The sequence below is a fragment of the Patagioenas fasciata genome, chromosome 22 (assembly GCF_037038585.1).
Source record: "Patagioenas fasciata isolate bPatFas1 chromosome 22, bPatFas1.hap1, whole genome shotgun sequence".
NCBI lineage: Eukaryota > Metazoa > Chordata > Aves > Columbiformes > Columbidae > Patagioenas > Patagioenas fasciata.
Genome location: NC_092541.1, coordinates 7,969,116 through 7,989,005, shown reverse-complemented (window position 1 = coordinate 7,989,005; position 19,890 = coordinate 7,969,116). Strand labels below are relative to the sequence as shown.

Genomic DNA, 19,890 nt, shown 5'->3' with positions numbered 1-19,890 from the left:
AATGCTTTAAAATATGCAACAGCCAAGTAACAGGAACATCCCCTATTGGTGAGTTTGACTAAGAAATAGCAGAAGGTGGCTGACAAATTCAGGGGGCAGCAAAACATTTCCCTCTCCATGTTTTAAGGACTCTCAGTCTTTGAAATGAGACCTGAGAGTCCTCTACGTGTTTTCCCCTCTCCAGCTCCCAAGTAAAATTTTTATCCCTTCATCCTCATGTTGTTGCCATCCAGCTGTGAAGAATGAAGGATTGAGAGTGAACAGTGAAGGAGTAGATTTTTGGGAGGGGTTGGAGGGCGGGTGTTGGAGGGAAGAGCTGTTTCTCCTTCTGCAGCAGGCTTAGTGGACGCTGGCATGAGATATCATGTCATTGACTTCTTTACAGGTGGTTATTCAAGCAAACATAAAACCCAGCCTAAGAGTGGAGCACATGATGTGGAGATGTGGGCCTTTTGGCGTGCTGACACCACAGCCGCAAAAACGACTGTTTGAGAGAAACACATCTAGAGCTCAGCAGGTTTCCTGAGCTGGATTCAGTTCTTGCTAAGCCTGGTTTAAGGCTGCAAAACCAGCCCAGGTGCTCTCAGGAACAGCAGGCGTGTGCATTGCAGAGCGTCTCCACCCCATGCTGAACAAGGATGGGGTAAGACAGGCGCCCCTCTGGGAAATGCACTCAAAGCCTGGTGAAAATGCTGAATTCAAGGCCCCACTGAATCGGCTGCTGGTCTCCCTGTTGGGGGGAGTAATTTAGGGTTCTGTTTACTGCAGAACAATGTTTAGATTTCTTAGAGAGAAGCGCGACTTAAAAGAGCTCGGTGGCGGGATCGGTGTGTTATTCACTGCATGGGGGAAATATGCCAAGGCAAATGTTGCTCACAGTATGGACCCTTGAGGGAAACCACTCGTTCCTGGTTTCCAGTGAGACACTGAGCCACTGACCATTCCTCTTCGGACACAGCCATCCAGCCAACTCCTTATCCATCTGTCCAGCACATCAATATCTCACCAATTTATAGGTGGGGGACCATATCAAAGGTCTTACAGACAGTCAGATGACATTTGTAGGTCTGCCCTTGTTTGCTGATGCAGTCACACCATCACAGGAAGCCACCAGAACAGTCAGGCATGATTTACCCTTGGTGAAGCCTTGTGAGCTGTCTCTAATCACCTCCCTGTCTCCCTTGTGTTTCTACAAATCTTCCATGAGGATCTGCTCCATGATCTGACCAGGCCCAGAAGTGAGGCCAACAGGCTTGTAGTTCCCAGGGTTCACTGTTTACCCCTTTTTAAAAACAGGCCTTATATTCCCTTTTCCATTCACTGGGACATCGTGTGATCCAGGAACACCTTGATAATAACACCATCAGTGGGATGAGTAAAGGACTCTGACACATCAGATGTCATCGGGTGCTTGAGTCTGAACAACTCACTCCTGATCTCCATTTCCGTGGGAGATGAGACCAGCAGCTCCATGGAGCAGGTTGCCTATTGTGTGCCCACCTGAACAGAGGCAAAAGGAATCCCACCTCCTGTGGGTCTGTGGCAGCCACGGGAAGGAGCTGAGTGTCCTTCCAACCCCAGGACTACAAACCCAGGATGAGGTGCCTCAGTTGACTCAGGTGAATCCTTTCCCTCCGTGGGGATAGAGGAGATCCCTCCCTGTCCCTACCTGGGTGTCCTGTTGTCCTGGTTTGTTAACAAGTTTCTCTTTCAGTGAATTTGCCTGTCAGCTAAAGCTTCATATCAGCTGCATTTTCCTGGAGAACCAGACACATGGTTTGGTAAACACAGCAATGGAATGAAAACTTATTGATAAGCATGGATGGACATCTCGCGAGAGGGACAACGAGAAACAGGTGACCAAGAAACTGACCAACGGAGTATAACATCCCATTCACGTGAATACTTCATATAAAAGTGGGAGATTATGAGGATCTTGTTCCTTTCCTTTTTCCCTTTTCCTTATAGCCGACATTAGGAGAGGACCTTGCTGGTCGTCCCTGCGAACTGAGGCCAGTGAGAGACTGAATCCAGCTCCGGTTGGCTGCAGAGTCCAGTCCAGGACTTTGGGTGCTGGCTCTGCAGTTGCTGAGACTTACAAGATTGGTTTTGTATATTTTGTATTATTTTCTCTATTCTTATCAGTAGCATTAGTAAAACATCTTTAACTTTTCCAACTCTCTTCCCTCTGTGCTTCTTCCCCTCCCAATCGCCTGTGCTGAGTGGGAAGGGGGGAGAGGGAGGGGCAAAAGGGGGAAGCGGGGGGAGAGGAGGTTGACAATACATCTGCCAGGGTTTGATTGTCACCCTGCAATCAAAACCCTTGACATTGAGTAATATTTGATATTTCTGTCACATTTGATCTTTAGATCATATTTACTATTTCTATAATAAACATATAAACTTTTTCCGACTAATTTTTGTCTGGGGTTAGTCTATTTTCTTCTCTTAGACTTCATCACTGCTTGGCAGTCATGGTTTGTTATTACATCTCACACCGCTTCTCTCACTCTCTCCATCCCTTTGACCATTTTAACTGTTCTTCACCTCTTCCAGCTCCCACAGCTCCTCTACAGACCTGTGAGTCTGACCTCGGTGCCCAGGAAGGTCATGGAGCAGATGATCTTGAGTAACATCACACAGCACATACAAGAGAACCACGTGGTCAGGCCCGGTCAACACAGGTGTATGAAAGGCAGGTCCTGTTTGACCAACCTGATCTCCTTCTATGACAAGGTGACCCAACTAGTAGATGAGGAAAAGGCTGTGGATGTGGTGTACTTGGGCTTCAGTAAGGCCTTTGACACCGTACCCCACAGCACCTCCTGGAGAAGCTGCAGCTCGTGGCCTGGATGGTGCATCTGTGATGGATAAAGGAAAGGCTGGAGAGCCAGGCCCAAAGAGTTGTGGTGAACGGAGCCAAATTCAGTTGATGGTCGATCAAGAGTGGTGTCCCCAGGGCTCAGTGTTGGGGCCAGTTCTGTTGAATCTCTTTATCAATGGTCTGAATGAGGGGATTGAGTGCACCCTTAGTAAGTTTGCAGATGACACCAAGTTGGGTGGAAGTCTTGATCTGCTGGAGGGTGGGATGGCCGTACAGAGGGATCTGGACCGGCTGGATTGTTGGGCTGAGGCCAATTGTATGAGGTCTAACAAGGCCAAGTGCCGGGTCCTGTACTTGGGTCATAACAACCCCAGTCTACTCTGCGGGCTCGGGAAAGAGCGTCTGGAAAGCTGCCTGGCAGAGAGGGATCTGGGGGTCCTGACTGACAGCTGGTTGAATATGAACCAGCGTGTGCCCAAGTGGCCAAAAAGACCAACAGCATCCTGGCTTGGATCAGGAATAGTGTGGCCAGCAGGACTAGAGAGGTGATTGTTCCGCTGTACTCGGCACTGGTGAGGTCAAACCTTGAATCTTGTTTCCAGTTTTGGGCCCCTCGTCATGCGAAGGACATTGAAATACCAGAGAGAGTGCAGAGGAGGCGACAAAGCTGGTGAACGGTCTGGAGCACAAGTGTGATGGGGGGCGGTTGAGGGAGCTGGGGCTGTTCAGCCTGGAGAACAGGAGGCTGAGGGGAGCCCTTATCACTGCCTACAACTGCCTGAAAGGAGGTTGGGGCATGGAGGGTGTTGGTCCGTTCTCCCAAGTAGTGAGTGACAGGACAAGAGGAAATGACCTCAATCAGCGCCAGGGGAGGTCTAGATTGGATATTAGGAAAAAATTCTTCACAGAAAGGGCTGTCGGGCACTGGAACAGGCTGCCCAGGGCAGTGGTGGAGTCACCATCCCTGGAGGGGTTTAGAAGGCGTTTGGACGAGGCTCTTAGGGACACGCTTTAGTGCGAGAGTTACGTTAGGTTACGGTTGGACTCGATGAGTCAGGGGGTCTGAAAGGGCCCGACAGCTGATGTTCTCTTCTCCCTCCCACTTCTGCAGGGTTGTCTCCCTCCGCAAGACGTCGTGCTGCAGCCCACGCCCGCCAGCTGCCTGCGCCCAGCCCCGCTTGCCAACAGCTGCAAGGAGCTGTGCGCCATCCAGTGCGCCGACTCCAGCGTCGCCATCCAGCCCCCGCTGGTCCTGGTGATGCTGCCAGGCCCAGCCCTCAGCTCCTTCCCTCAGAGCACAGCTGTGGGATCCACCACATCGGCTGCTGTGGGGAGCTCGCTCAGCTCTGCCAGTGTGCCCCTCGCTTCTGGGGGCTCCCTGGCCATGGGTGTTCGGGCGTCTGGGCCATGGGCTCTGCGGGCCTCTGGGACGGGGCAATCTCTTACGCTGAAGCCAGCGGATTGCCTGCCCACGGTCAAGCGCTGGGAGCCTGGAGCAAACCCTGCAGCCAGCCCTGAGAGCACGGCCGTGGTCTGCAGAGGAGTTGGGCTCCCACCGCTCCCCCTGCAGGAAGGGGCCTGCACGGGCCTTCTGCCTCTTCCCAGGGAAGCCTCTCTCTTTCACTGTCTTCCTCTGCTTGACTGCATGCTCCCCATTAAATCCTTCCTCCCTTCCTCCCTCCTTTCCTCCCTTCCTTCCTCCCTCCCTTCCTCCCTCCCTTCCTCCCTCCCTTCCTTCCTCCCTTCCTTCCTCCCTTCCTTCCTCCCTTCCTTCCTTCCTTCCTTCCTCCTTTCCTCCCTTCCTCCCTCCCTCCTTCCCTCCTTCCCTCCTTCCCTCCTTCCCCCTTCCCTCCTTCCCAGTGGGTAACACATGATTGCCAGAGCCTTGAAGGGAACTGGAAAAGCAGCATGCCTGTTGGGGAGGTTTTCCTTCAGATGGCCGCATTTCTCTGAGCTTTCCTCAGCCTCCAAACTGCGTTGCTCAAGCTCTCGTCTTTTCCATTCCCCTTTGTTTTTCTCATTAAAGACAGTTGGCATCAGCTCTGCAGGACACTCCTGTTTCACCCTCCCCTCTTCTGCAATGCCAGCCAGCTGAGAACCCAGAACAGTTCCTTGGTAAATGACAGGTTTACCCATGGTTCCTGGCCTTGAGAGAGCCCCGTCTTTTGCCCCTGGCATCTCACAGCGCTGGAGGCGAGGCCAGGTGGAGTGAGAGCTCTTGTGGAAGGAGCCCCGTTACTACTTGGCACACCTCGAAAGCCACAAAACAAAGTGTGATGTAAGCCTGAAAACTCATAGAACCTCCCTGAGTGGAAGGGTTCCCTGGAGGATGATCTGTTCCAAGGCTTTGTGGGGTAAGGAGCCTAGATGAGATTTTCTAGCACGCTGTCCAATCGCATCTTGAAAAGCTGAAGTCATGGGGACTCTGGCACCTCCCTGGAGAGGCTGTGAATTCCCTTGGAGGCACTGAAGCGCCCCAGGGTGACTCTCCCGTGTTCCTTCCTGGGAAGGTGTGTGGGGCTGTGCTGTTCAGTCATTTCCTGATGTGAATGTTGAGACCTGTTTCCCAAAGGCCCTCAGAGCTCAGCCCAGCTACTGTGGGAGAGGGCCAGTCCCCAGAAGGCAAAAGCTGGAGGTTGTTTCCTTCCCTGCCGTGTCCAGCAGGATAAGAAGGTGCGGGCATCAGGAGCAGCCACCGCCGGAGCGGCTGGAGCTGCAGCTGGACCCGGAGCCAGAGCAGCAGGCGCAGGCAGCGCGAGATCAGGAGCAGCGGCAGCGGCCTCAGGAGCAGCAGCCGTGTGCTGGTGAGGTGGCCGAGTGGTGAAGGCGATGGACTGCTAATCCATTGTGCTCTGCACGCGTGGGTTCGAATCCCACCCTCATCGGGCACTTGGCGGTGGCCAGAGCTCCTGAGTGGGAGCAGCCTGACGTGTGTCCCCAGTGAGCCTTTGTTTTAAGACCAGAGTTGCCTGAAAAGACCTTGCAGGTGGCTCAGGACTCACCTCCACACCAGCGAGAGGAATAGGAATGGGAAAGGAAGATCCAGGGAACTCACAGGACCGTCAGCCTCTCCTCAGCCCCTGGGAAGAGAGAGTGAAACATCCTCAAGTACTTTCCAAACGCAGGCAGCACAGGAAGCTGGTTGGAGTAGTAAAGCAGAAAGCTGCAGTCCTGCTGAACCGCTGGTAGCCGCCTACAGTGAGCTGACCAGCATGGTGGAGCAGAGAAGAGCAGAGAAGGTTGTTCACCTCCCCATCAGTGAGGCTCAACCAGCCACGGAAAAGAGAAAGAAAATACACGTAAACCACTTTCTGTCACAGAACATATTTCAAATAAGGTTTTTTTATTTTGTTTAATGGGAGGCATTGGTCTTATCTGTTCTCAGAATCTCAGAATCACTGGGACTGCAAGGGACCTGCTGATATCCTTTAGTCCAAGCCAACTGCTCCGGCATGGTCACCTTGACCTGGTTGTGTAGGACACAGTCCACTTGGGTTTTGAGCATCTCCAAGGTTGGAGACTGCACAACCTCTCTGGGCGATCTGCTCCGCTGTACGACACCCCCACGCCTCCCGGTAAGGAAGTGTTTTCTGCCTTTGAGATGGAATTCCATAGGTTTTAATTTGTGCCCATGGCATCCTGCACTGCCAGTCGGTGCTACCGGTGAGAGTCTGGCTGCCTCTTCATTCCCTGCCCTTTGTATGGGGACAACCCCGGCTCCCATGGCCTCCCCTCGCGCTCCAGACACACAAACCCTCTACAGCTGTGGGACAAAGCGGGTCCTGCAGGGCAGACCCGTGTGGAGGCCGAGCAGCCAGAAACCCCCCTGCCCGAGGGATGTGGGGCCTGGGGGTCAAGGGCAACTGTTGTCTCCACAACAAGGTTTGCTGCCCAGTTCACAGTTTGCCCAATTGTAGCACACAGAGATGAGATGTTATTTGTTACAGGGTTGTGCAGGTCTGGGTGCTGGAATAAAACCAGCACACGAGAGAGAAAGGTAACAGCCACTATGTACAAAACGTTACCATCCTCAGGGGAGCCCTGCAGACCTAATTGGGACCTAAGCGGGAATCCACTTCAATCCTTGGCCTGTGATGACACAAACAGAACCTTTTCCCCAGGTTATCAATTGATGTGGCCTTTTCCATTAACTAGTGATTTGACCATAGCCAATGTAGGTTCTTTGTGATTTGGCATGGTTTTGGGTCATACTTGCAAAGTATTTCATCACATACAATGCTTTTGACAATTGGTTTTGTGGTGTTTTCCCTACTTCTCCCCACCCCAGCCCCCTTTTTCCTTTTTTAAACCAACAAACAAACAAACAAACAAAAACTCCGGAATCAGATACGTGCATTGGATCTTGACTATGTACTCAAAATCACAAATCAAATTTAGAGGTTCCTCCTTAAAAAGCTCTAAGTAATTTAAAGCTGTGCCAAGTTCTGCTAATTGGGTTGAACCTTCAATAACTTTTACAGAATGATGCCAATCGTTATCTTCACACCAAACCACTACAGCTTTATGAGACTTCCCAGAACCACCAACAAAAACTGTGCAAATATGTAGGATCAGACCAAATGCAAGTATGGCCTATGCCTGGTGTTAAAGACTTGCAGGTTCTGCAGCAATTTACATTTATACATACCAAAAGCTGTGCTGTTAAGAAAACCAGCAAGTGCAATTTACAAAGACATAGATTACAAATTTAAAAAATCAGAATTAAATTTCACAACTGGTACATATATGACAAAAGGATCATGGCCTATTAAGACTTAAATTCATTCCCTACATTTTCTTGATCAGAGTGACAATTGGTGTATAACAGTCAGTATATCAATCTGCTAGCAATCTCATCATACTGTCCCACAGTAGCCACAGGTTATTTCATAGACAAATCTGCAAGTCCAGTCAAATGCAGTCAGCCTGTAAGGTTGTCATAAATTTATTCTTCAAAGTTTCTAACTCCATTTTGGCTGTCATATTTATCGGATATTGTTTTCCCTTACCGGATCAAAGTCCTGTTTCAGATCTATCAGTGTAGTATTTGCTTTATCGAAACATTGGCTGTTAATACTGGTGGAAATACAGCATTCGAAATTTCCTTGGAGATTTCTCACTTGCACAAGCAGATCTGCACCATCTAAGCAGCTTCTTGTAGGACATGCAACTAAACAGAATTCTCAGAAAACGTTATTTGGGCTTACAATTTACTTAACACATCTTGACCCAAGAGAGGTATAGGACTTTCTGGCAACTACAAGAATTCATGTATTAAAACTTTGTTCCAAATTTGGCATTCTATTGGTCTCAAAAAACGACCTTTCTTTCGTTCTCTTCCATGTCCTCAAAAACTAGCATGGTGAATTTACTTAAGAAGTCTCTTACAACCAGCTACCACAGAATAAGTCTATTAAAAATAAAAAAATTGGTTTAATTTCCCAGCTTTATTAGAATTATGGACCCACTGGCAATGCCTTTAACTTTCAGCCTCAGACTCCTTGATGCAGTATTACAGTTCTCTAGCAGTAACATTGCTGGGGGGGGGATAAAACCTCCCTCTCGGCCCCATCTGGGATGGCAGAGTCGTCTTCTCTGGGTGACGCGTCCACACTCTGGTGCTTCAGCTGGTGACAGCGGGAGCTGCATTAGAACACAGGGTTACTGCTCTGCATGTTTTCCTGGTTTTCCTTCCAAAGGAAGCTGTGCTGCACATGGCATTGGTATTTATCCTCACATATGATTGATAGTATATATATATGTATGATATTTCACTGTCTCTGGAGGCAATTTTGTATCCAGATAGGTCCAACGACATTTAATATCGCATTGCGTGCCTATCTAGAAAATAAAGTCTGCATTCTCAGTACGTATGGCAGACACAGCTACATAGGTGTCTGTTTCTGGGTTTCTTAAACACGGACCAGCTCTTGCATCTTTACTGTTTAAATGTGGAAACTGAAGGAGACTTTTTAAAAAAGAAAAAAAATCATTCTCAGAATGTGCCTTTTCATTCAAAATAAAACCACAGAATTCCCAAACATTTCAGTAAATACAATTTCTACTTAGTCTTGTCTTTCTAATGCATTTTAGCAGCAGAACACTCATTCTGTACGAGGCACGACGTATTTTCTGTTATGGTCTTTATTCCCCTGATCTCATGCCAGACTCTGTTTCTCCTACATGTGATTATACATAGAAATTAGCATCTGGAGGTAATTACTGGAGATCATTAGAGATAACAACCTTCCTCTTCCCTTTCATTTCTCTGATTGGCAGACGACTTGATCAGCTCAGTGCTTATGGTATAAGGGAAGCTTTCCCAGCAAAGACAGCGAGTCCTTTGAAGGAAAACCTCTCAGGTGGGTCAGAGAAGATCCATCTGATCCACTGCTCGTTACTGGAGTTTAAAGGCCACAGGCATGGCTGGAAATCCTGAACTGGTAAGTCAGTCTTCATGTTTTCTTACAGTACCAGATGAATAGATCAAGAAATCATATATCAGTTACAGTGTAAATGATTGGGCTGAATCCTTCAAAAAGCAATTCTTCTTGATTATTGCATCCAATACATTTTCACCATGTAAACCGCCAGATGTATAGTGAGGGAATACACTTGTAAGTCAAGAATAATGGCAAAACACATCAAGTTTTTCAATTAAATTCTCTATCCTGCTCGCCATTTCCTGGATTCTTCCGTTTCATGTTTAGAGACAGAAACTGCCAAAGCTCCGTTCCTTGATTCCAGTCAGATTTGTCATCCCCTCACTAATAAAAAGACCACACGTGTTCAGGGGATGAAAGGAAATAGCTGAAGAGTATATTACTGTTCTGGATAGATTAATGCATCTTTGGTACAACATGTTTTTCTCTCATGCATACACAAACGTGCATATATTAATGAGCTGTAAAATGTAAGAGATTGGAATGAAGTATGTTTATGTGTTCATTATTTGCTCCCATTGCCCTTAAAAGCAGTAAGAATAAACCTCACCTCCTCCACCTTAAATCATTTATGGTATGGACAACTACTTAAAGGTTGGTAAAGGATCACTAAAATGTCCATGAGGAGAAATTGGCATTTCTAGAGCACAAATAGGAGATGTGTTTTGGAAGGAGACATGTCCATATACAGTATTACAGTCTAGGCTACAAATGCTCAGTCAATGTCTCAAGCAGATATCCACTGCGTATGAAAGGAATCCAGAGCAAAACAGCCAAGAGGAACGTGCAAGATCTGCTCTAAGTTACTGGCTGGACAGCTGTCTGAATCAGAGCTGAGAGCAAACTGAAACAAGAAAGAATTCTTCTGTCACAGACGGGTGTTTAATACAAGCCAGAGGAACCACCCACTGCAGGATCTGGTCTTTAGATTCAGTTCAAAGTTCTTCCTCAAACGTGAATTCCTGAAATCTGTAGCTAAGGGATTTGTGATCTCTGTAGCAGTCTCTCCCATGACCATCGCTGCTGCCACTGAAAACACAAAGGTGGATAATTTCCTATTAGGAAATGAAGGAAGTCACTTTACCTGATCTTTCTGGCCACCTACATGGTAACAATCACTGAGAATGCCGTTATTATCTTTGTGGTGAAAAGGAACCGTCACCTCCAAAAGCCCATGTATTATTTCCTGGGGAACTTGTCCTTCCTGGAGATTTGTTATGTCTCAGTAACACTGCCCAGGCTTTTGCTTGGGTTCTGCTCCCAGAGCATGACCATCTCATTCTCCAGCTGCATGACCCAGTTATACTTCTTCATCTCCCTTATGTGCACTGAATGTGTCGTCTTGGCTGCAATGGCCTGGGACCGCTATCTGGCTGTGTGCCATCCCCTGCGCTATCCAGCCATCATGACGCACAAGCTGTGCCTTCAGCTGTTGATTCTCTCATGGGCAGGAGGCTTTTCCATCTCCTTGGTCAAGGTGTCTTTAATTTCACAGCTCACGTTTTGTGGCCCACACGTCATGAACCACTTCTTTTGTGACATCTCTCCCGTCCTGAGCCTTTCCTGCACTGACGTGTCCCTGAAAGCATATGCATGCATACCTTATCACTCATTAGGGCAAACAGATTGGATATATAATGCTACGTATCACAATGTGAAAGGGATCAGGTGTCATTTGAGATACGCTGGGATATTCCAGTCCTCCATTTGCCACATCAGAAGAGTGTAAGTCTCCCATAGATAGTGTTCTATCTTCCAGACCTCTGAGACACACTAGAATATCTCAAATGATACGTAAAATATGTGTTTAAACACATGAATGATGTTATGAGAGTAAGATTCAGCTTCAGATGTCTTAAGTGTCTAAAATACAAAGTCAATAATGAATAATTTAACTGCCTAGAGATCAGTGTCTAGTGCCATTTGAGATACTCCATGGTGTCTTTTCTAGCCGCCAGCTGTAACTACAGAAGGTTCTGGATATTTCTTTGGTGTTGAGTCATATCTGTTGGTATGTGCAATGGCTTCAAATAGTATAAGATACACTAGAGGACACTACCTGCTGATCTCTATGTGTTGGGCCTTAAATGTCTAAACTGCCATATGGTAGATGATGGGGATCAAGTCATTGCAGTCGGTAGGGTGCAGTGAAATCCAGTGATCAGTAACCAGTGATGTTCCTCAGGGGTCAGTTCTAGGGGCAGTTCTATTCAATATATTTATCAGTGATCTAGTGCAGGAGCTGAATGTATGGTTAGCAAATTTGCTGATGATACTAAACAGGGAGGTTTAGCGGTGACTCGCTGAAGGGACAAGGAGGTGGATAATCAGAGCATTAGGGACTCATCAGTGACATGAAATTTAACAAGGCCAAGTGCTGGATTCTGCACCTGGGATGGAGTAACATAAGGCACAAGTATAAAGTAGGAGTGTCTGGAAAGTAGATCCCTTTCTGCAGGAAAGGGATCAGGGGGTGCTGGTCTGCACCACTCTGCAGCCTGCAGAGGACCCCACACTAGAGCAGGTGGGTGTGACCTGAAGGAAGCAATGATCCCATGGAAAGCCCTCCCTACAGGGTCTTCACCACAGGCTGCAGTGGAATCTCTGCTTCAGCGTCTGGAGCACCTCCTCCCCTCCTCAGCTGTTGGTTTCTGCATATGTGAGCACATACGCAGGCACATTGCCATAAGAGCCAGAGGCCACAAATGCATTGCAAAGAGCAAGTTTTATCTTAGTTACCTCGCTACCAGGGGGTCTCTGAAGTAGCACCTGAGCTCCCGGGCAGAGGTGACACCAGCGGGGACGCAGGTGCTGCAGAATTCAGCCCTGGTAGAAGATCACTGGGCCTGCTGAGCTCGCCTGTATTTCAAGGCTTCGGGCAGGCGCAGCCTCCCGCTCTTTCTCACAACAAAGCAGGAATCTCAGCCATAGTGATGAGGTGCCTGGAGTTTCTCACAGGCCTATGTTATCTAACACAGAGGTTCTGCTCGTCAAGCACACAAGGTCAGTAAAACAATTAGTGTGATGTATGTGCTTTTTCTACAGACAGCTGCAAGTCACTTGAGCGTATTTACATTTAACCAACCTCCTCGCCAAATCTTGGGCTACATTCACATACAGCATAGTTGTTTCTCTCACATATACTCACTCCTCTCAGCTCCTGTTGCAGAGGTTTTTACCCTTTCTTAAACACAGAAGCATAGAATGATAGAACGTACTGAGTTGGAAGGGACCTACAAGGATCACTGAGTCCAACTCCTGCCCTTGCATATGACAACCACAAAATTCACACCATGTGTCTGAGGTTGTTATCTAGTCGCTTCTTGAATACTGCCAATCTTGGGGCCGTGACATCTCCCTGGGGAGCCTGTTCCAGTGCTTCACCACCCTCTGGGTGAAGAACCTTTTCCTAATGCCCAACCTAAACTTCCCCTGGCGCATCTTCCTGCCATTCCCTTGGGTCCTGTCATTGGTTGCCAGAGAGAAGAGTTCAGCACCTGCCCCTCCTCCTTTCCCTGTGAGGAAACCATAGACTGCGATGGGGTCTCCTCCAGGCTGAACAGACCTGGTGACTTTAGCTGCTCCTCATACACCTACTGCTCTAAACCCTTCAACAACTTCATAGCCCTCCAGTAGTTTTATATCCTTTTTACACTGTGATGCCCAGACCTGTGCACAGTGCTCCAGGTGAGGCCACACCAGTGCAGAGCAGAGGGGGACAATCACCTCCCTCACCTGGCTGGCAATCCCCGGGACATGGTTGGCTTTTTAGCTGCCAGGGACACTGGTGGCTCATGTTCAACTTGCTGTTGACCAGAACCCCCAAATTCCTCTCCCTGGAGCTGCTCTCCAGCATCTTGTCCCCCACTCTGTCTGTACAGCCAGGGTTGCTGTGTCCAAGGTGCAAAATCCGGCACTTCCCCTTGTTAAACTTCAGGTAGCTGGTGACCGCCCAGTTCTTCAGTTTGCCTAGATCCCTCTGCAGGACCTCTCTGTCCTCAAGAGTTTCAACAGCTCCTCCCAATTTTGTGTTATCAGCAAACTCAGTTATTCCCTCTAGTCCTGAGTCTAAGTAATTTGTAAAGACATTGAAGAGTGCTGGCCCTAAGATGGATCCCTCTGGAACCCCTCTAGTGACTGGTCACCAGACCGACATAACCCCATTTACTAGAACCCTTTGAGTCCAGCCCATCAGCCAGTTGCTCATCCACTGCACTGTGTTTACCCAGCTGTATAGAATCACCACGGTCGGAAGAGATTCTCAGGATCATTGAGTCCAAATGTTAACCTATGGATGGGTTTCTATTAGATGGAGATTTGTTACTGAACTAGCCAGGCCCAAAGGAATTTCAAGGCCACCTCGGAAAGCTGAAAACAGGAGCTGCTGTGGGAGTGAGGCAGTTCTAGAATAACAGGGCCTCAACAAGACGTAAATCAACAGACCTATCAGCAGTGAGACTCCAGCACGTGGACAGCTCGTGAACATAGATGATATCCAATTAGTGAATGCATGATTGGAGCGTGGACGCGTGATCAAAGAATAGTTGCATATATAAGGAGACCTGTTTCTGTAATAAATGGCTTTGCGTGATTCATATTGAATCGGAGTGCAGAGTCCTTTATTCGTTCCAACATTAACCCAACTCTACCACTAAACCATTTCCCTAAGAACCTTGTATAAATGCCTTTTAAACACCTCCAGGGATGGTGACTCCACCAGTTCTCTGGGCAGCCTGTTTCATGGCTTCACCACCCTCTCCATGAAGAATTTTTTCCTGATATCCAATCTAAACCTCCCCTGACTCAACCTGAGGTGATTTTCTTCTTGTCCTATCACTTTCTACCTGGGAGAAGAGACCAACGCCCTCCATGCTACAACCTGCTTCAGATAGTTTTAGACACTGATAAGGTCTCACCTCAGCCTCCTTTTCTCAAGGCTAAACAATCCCTGTTCCCTTAGCTGCTCCTCACAAGACTTGTGCTCCAGGTCCCTCACCATCTTTGTCGCCCTTCTCTGCACTCTCTCTAGTACATTAATGTCTTTCCTATTATGAAGGGCCCAAAACTGAACACAGGGTGCTGGACATCTTATCAAGGAGGATACCGTGACAGACAGTATCAAAGGTTTTACTGAAATGCAAAAAGATCACATCAACAGGCTTCCCTTGGTCAACTAGGTGGGTAACCTCGTCATAGAAAGAAATTAAGATGGTCAAGCAGGACGTTCCCCTCGTGAACCTGTGCTGGCTGGGACCAATGACTGCATTGTCATTCATATGTTTTTCAGTAACTCCCAGAACAATCTCCTCCATGATTTGGCCAGGCATAGAAGTGAGGCTGACAGGCCTGTAATTGTCAGGGTCATCCCTGTTGCCCTTCTTGAAGACTGGAACAACGTTTGCCAGCTTCCAGTTAACTGGGACCTCTCCCAGTTCCCAGGAGCACTGAAAAATCATGAAGAGAGGTCTCATTATGACATCAGCCAGCTCTTCAAGCACCCTTGGATGAATCCCATCAGGCCCCATTGTAGGGATCTAGTTGAAGTACCAAACAGCACACAAGTTCTGAATTGATTTGGAATTTATTGATCATGCAGCCATGGTTCACTAACCCAGGGCTATGGGGGCCCCCAAGTCCATCTTTGGTGTGGAAGACCAAGGCGAAGAGAGCATTAAACATCTCAGCTTTGTCTGTGTCCCTGTTTGTGAGGTGACCGTGATTATCAAATAAAGAACCAATGTTATTTCTGGTTGCCTTTTGCTATTAATATGTTTTTCAAAGCCCTTTTTATTGTCCCTCACAGTACTGGCCAGTTTCAACTCTAACTGAGCTTTGCCCACATGAATTTCCTCCCTACAGCAGTGAGTGGAATCTCTGTAGTCCCCCATGACCCCTGACTTTACTTCCACTGACCATCAACATTCTTCTTTTGCTGTCATTCAAGAAGAAGATCCTTGCTCAGTCAAGCTGTCTTTTTGCCTTGCCTGCTTGACTTTTGACATTTTGGAATTGCCTGGTCCTGTGTTTTTAGGAGGTGGTACTTAAAAAGTGACCAACAGTGATGGACCCCAGCACCTTCGACAGCAGTTGTCAGAGACTCTGCCACCACTGCTGGTTGTGTCAGCTTGGCCAGCAGTGGGTCCTGAAACCAGCTGGAACTGCTCTGTCTGACGTGGGGATAGCTTCTGGCATCTTCTCACAGAAGTCGCCCAGCAGCTCACCCCCACCACCCCACTACAAAAACCTTGCCACGTAAACCAAATATAACCATTATTATTACCCTGTGTCCTTTATCCCAGGTCTTTTATGGATCCCCATTTTGTTTCTCATAGTCCTGAGATACGTATCTTCCTTGTTGTGTTCTCAAAGTGCATGAAATACTGCCTTAGTTTATTTACTTGGAGATGAATTTAATCACATCACAAAAATGTCTGTTTTCTCTAGTGAAATGATCAGCCCAGGTGTACATTTACATTCGCTTTAAAAACACGAGTGATATGAATTCCATGATTGTGTGGCTGCATGCAAGGGAAAATATTTTTAGATGCAGATATAGTTTAAAATAGACAAGGGAGCAGAGAGAGAGATGATGGATTGTACTAGTAAAATAAATTACCATGACCATTCAGACCTTGATTTTTGTTTATTTTTGTAATTTCAGCAATTCTCCATGAACATCAGAGATCTTTTTGTTTATTTCTTTTTCATTATTCAGAGGGAAATTATAGAACTTTTTCCTCGGGTGTTTTTTACACATTAAATAGCATTCTGATTTAATTTTAGACCAAAATCAACTGTTTTCAAACATCATGAAAGGAAACATTGAAGGGTTATGTTTGCTTACTGTTAGTTTTCATTAAGGCTTTCTTTTGAGAATAAAGTTGTTCCATTAAAAAAATGTATGTCTACCAACCAGGAGAAACCCCATCATATTGTGTGCTCATTCAAAAAAAGTTTAGAATAAGTCTTCCTGAAGGAAATTTTTTCCTATGACTACACTGTCACTGTGCAGGGAATCAGAAGTAACAATAAACTAATTTTATTTCTTACCATCCAGCAAAATCAGGTTGTATTGAGTTTACATAGGAAGGTTTTGTAGCAGGGCCCGGAGTGGGGGAGCTGCAGGGGTGGCTTCTGTGAGAAGATCCCACAAGCTGTCCCCATGGTGGACATAAGCCAGCAATGAGCTCTAGAGCCAAAGAAGGCCAACAGCATTCTGGGTTGCATCGGGAACGCCACTGTCGGCAGGTAGGAGATGATTCATTCCTTCTGCTCACCACCAGTGAGACCACATCTAGCATACTGTGTCCAGTTCTTGCTTCCCAAGTGTGACATAGTCACAGTGAAGCAAGTCCAGAAGAGGATATTGAAGATTATTAAGAGGCGGAAGCATCTGACACATAAGGAGAGGCTGAGAGGGATGGCATTGCTTAGCCTGGAGAAGACTCAAGAGGAATCTCTTCAAAATACAAATGTCTGTGTAAATATGTGATGTGAGGCTGTAAAGAAGATGGAGGCAGACTTTTCTAGGTGATGTTCAGTGAACAAACAGGGGCAATTGTCCTAAGTAGAAATACAGGAAACTCTGAACATAAAGAAAAGCTTTTATACTGTGAGCATGATTGAATACTGGAATAAGTTGCTTAAAGAGGCTGTGGAGTCTCCATCCTTGGACATACTCAAAACTCAACTCAAAAATGTCCTGGGCAGTCTCCTTTAGTTGATCCTGCTTTGACCAGGGCGGTTGGACTCAGCACCATCACAGGTTCCATCCAACCATGAACATTCTGTGATTCTTGTCTTGAGGAGACAGAAGATTTTTTTCTGTGGATAGGTCTGGAAATAATGTTCCAATATTTGGGACTAGAGAAGATTGACCTCACTTGCAGAAATAAATTTACTTTTCCCAGCTTGCAATTCAACATACTTGACACTACCATTGCAAAAGTTATTTTTCCAGTTCTAAGCAAAAATACAATATGAATGGCATACAAAGGTCTTCTATAGAGGTGATTCACCTCCATTAGCTATAAAATGTCTTTCTGCTTCAGTGACTCGTCTCCCTTATCAGTATTTTAGCAGCTGGGATTCTCTGTTTAACTTCTTGTGGCTGATGGATTAAATGAAAAGGCTTTCTGACCTTGAGAATAGCGGGATTTCTGGGTCCCACCTGTGCTCACAGTACAGAGAGAAAGTTTGAAGCTGAAAGTGGTTCCTGAAGTGCAAGGGCCTGGTGCCGTGTCAAGGGAAGCCCATTACAGTGGCTTTTCTGAGTTACCTGTGCAGGTCCCCAGTGAGTAGCTGATCTTGCAGGGTTTCATTTTCTCCTTTATTTCTCTTTCCAGAGCACTAGCAATGGTTGGGAAAGGCTTTATTGAGTATTTCTGCAGATAAATGGGGCATTTAATTCCTACAGCTGAAGTTCCCCTTCCAGTTCTTAGAGAAACAAAAGCTGATCTCATTAGAAAGGCATCAAGGCTGAACCAGCTGTTTTATTTGGTGTTAAAACACAATCAACATCACTTGGCTACTTGGATGTGACCAGGTTTTTGGTATAAAGACTTGGTAGTTTCTGATATTTCTGCTGTTCCACAGCAGGAAGAAGGAAGAAAAGGAGGAGGCTGCACCTTGAATTCTGGGGTCAGTTTTGGGCCCCTCGAGACAGGAAAGATCTTGAGGTGATGGAGCAAGTTCAAAGAACAGCAACGAAGCTGGTGGAGGGTCTGGGGCACAGGTCTTATGGGGGGTGGCTGAGGGACCTGGGGTGTTTAGCCTTGAGAAAAGGAGGCTGAGGGGAGACCTTCTCACTCTCTGCAACTGCTTGAAAGGAGGTTGTAGCATGGAGTGTGTTGGTCTCTCCTCCTAAGTAGCAAGTGATAGGACAAGAGGAAACGGCCTCAAGTTGCAGCCGGGGAGGTTTAGATTGGATATTACCAAAAATGTCTTCCCAGAAAGGGTTGTCAGGCATTGGAACAGGCTGCCTAGGGAAGTGGTGCCCTGGAGGTGTTTAAAAGACATGATGTGGTGTTTAGTGTCATGGTTTAGTAGTGGACTTGGTAGTATTGGGTTAACAGTTGGACTCAATGATCTTGAAAGTCTCTTCCAACCAAAATGATTCTATGATTCCATGATTCTGGTTTAGGCACTTTGGTTAAAAATGTCTGCATTTGGACAGCTTAATTCTACCATATTGGTCTGTGTATTTACTGAAGCGTTGACTCCTGTGGTGTTGTGTCGTAAGAACTGAGTTTTTATTTCACCTGATATGATCTGCAGACTATTTTATTATTAATCAAGACTAAAATTCCTGACCAACATTCTAGCATTTGGAGCATTCCTGAGATAAGATGGATATATTTGACTGTGTTTCTCCCTTGTTCAATTAATTCAGTGGAATTTAACAAAGTTAACAGTGTTAACTGTGTAGAGAAATGAGATTGCTTTGTTCAATGGATAGGAAGAAAAAGACCTGGTATAGATGTATATACAAGGTCCAGAGATGTGTGACCACAGTGATGTGGGAGACACAGGTAGAAAGACATTTGTGATGCTCTTGACTGCAACGACTTCTCAGTTTTGCTAAAGCTCCATCATGATGGTGTCTGTGCTGACCAATCTGACTACTTGAGGTACATCACAGTAGAAGTTGTCCAGCTCTTTAGAACCACAGAAAGACAGTTGAAAAATGTTGGCCACTTGAAAAATAGAGTGAAGGAAACTCCCTTACTCAACTAGCAGTCATACACACACCATCCAATTAATCACAATTATGTAATGAAATCTATGGAAGATAGCCACTTAACAGTTGTAGGCTGTGACAGTGTCCTGGTTTTGGCTGGGATAGAGTTAGTTTTCTTCCTAGTAGCTGGTGTAGTGCTGTAGTTTGGGTTTAGGATGAGAATAATGTTGGTAACACACAGATGTTCTAGTTGTTGCTGAGCAGTTCTTACACTAAGGACTTTTCAGCTTGTCATACCACCTGCCAGCAAGGAGGCTGGGAGTGCACAAGAAGCTGGGAGGGGACACGGTTGGAGCAGTTTACCCCAACTGACATAAGGGATATTCCGTACCTGATGACATCGTGCCATATTAACTAAGGGGAAAGTTAACTGGGAGGTCTGCTGCTCGGGGACTGGATGGGTGTTCATCAGTGGATGGCGAGCAATTGCATTGTGCATCACTTGTTTTGTATATTCTTTCATCATCATCATCATCATCATAATAGTAATAATAATAATAATATTTTTCCCTTCCTTTTCTGTCCTGTTAAACTGTTTTTATCCCAGTTCCTTCAGCTGCTCCTCATATTGAGTGCTGACTCATATTCAACCAACTGTCATCAACACCCACAGGTTCTTTTCCACCAGGTAGCTTTCCAGCCACTCTTCCCTGAGCCTGTAGCATTCATGGGGTTGTTGTGACTCAGGTGCAGGACCTGACACTTGGCTATGTTGAATCTCATACAATTGGCCTCAGCTCAACAATCCAGCTGGTTCAGATCCCTCTGTAGAGTGTTCCTACCCTCAAGCCAGATCAACACTCCCACCCAATTTGGTGTTGTCTGCAAGCTTCCTTAGGGTGCACTCGATCCCCTCGTCTAGATCACTGATAAAGGTGTTAAAG

At 46.6% G+C, this 19,890-nt stretch overlaps 1 protein-coding gene and 1 non-coding gene across 2 annotated transcripts; both read left to right on the top strand.

Annotated features, from left to right (window-relative positions):
• The first annotated feature begins 2,752 nt into the window (after positions 1-2,752).
• Positions 2,753-10,996, top strand: LOC136111747 (olfactory receptor 6B1-like). The gene is made up of 2 exons (XM_071818120.1): positions 2,753-2,836; positions 10,343-10,996. The coding sequence occupies exons 1-2, from the start codon at positions 2,753-2,755 to the stop codon at positions 10,994-10,996; spliced, it is 738 nt and encodes a 245-aa protein (XP_071674221.1).
• Positions 5,628-5,709, top strand: TRNAS-GCU (transfer RNA serine (anticodon GCU)). The gene has a single exon. It is a non-coding gene; the product is annotated as a tRNA-Ser (tRNA).
• Positions 10,997-19,890: the final 8,894 nt, after the last annotated feature.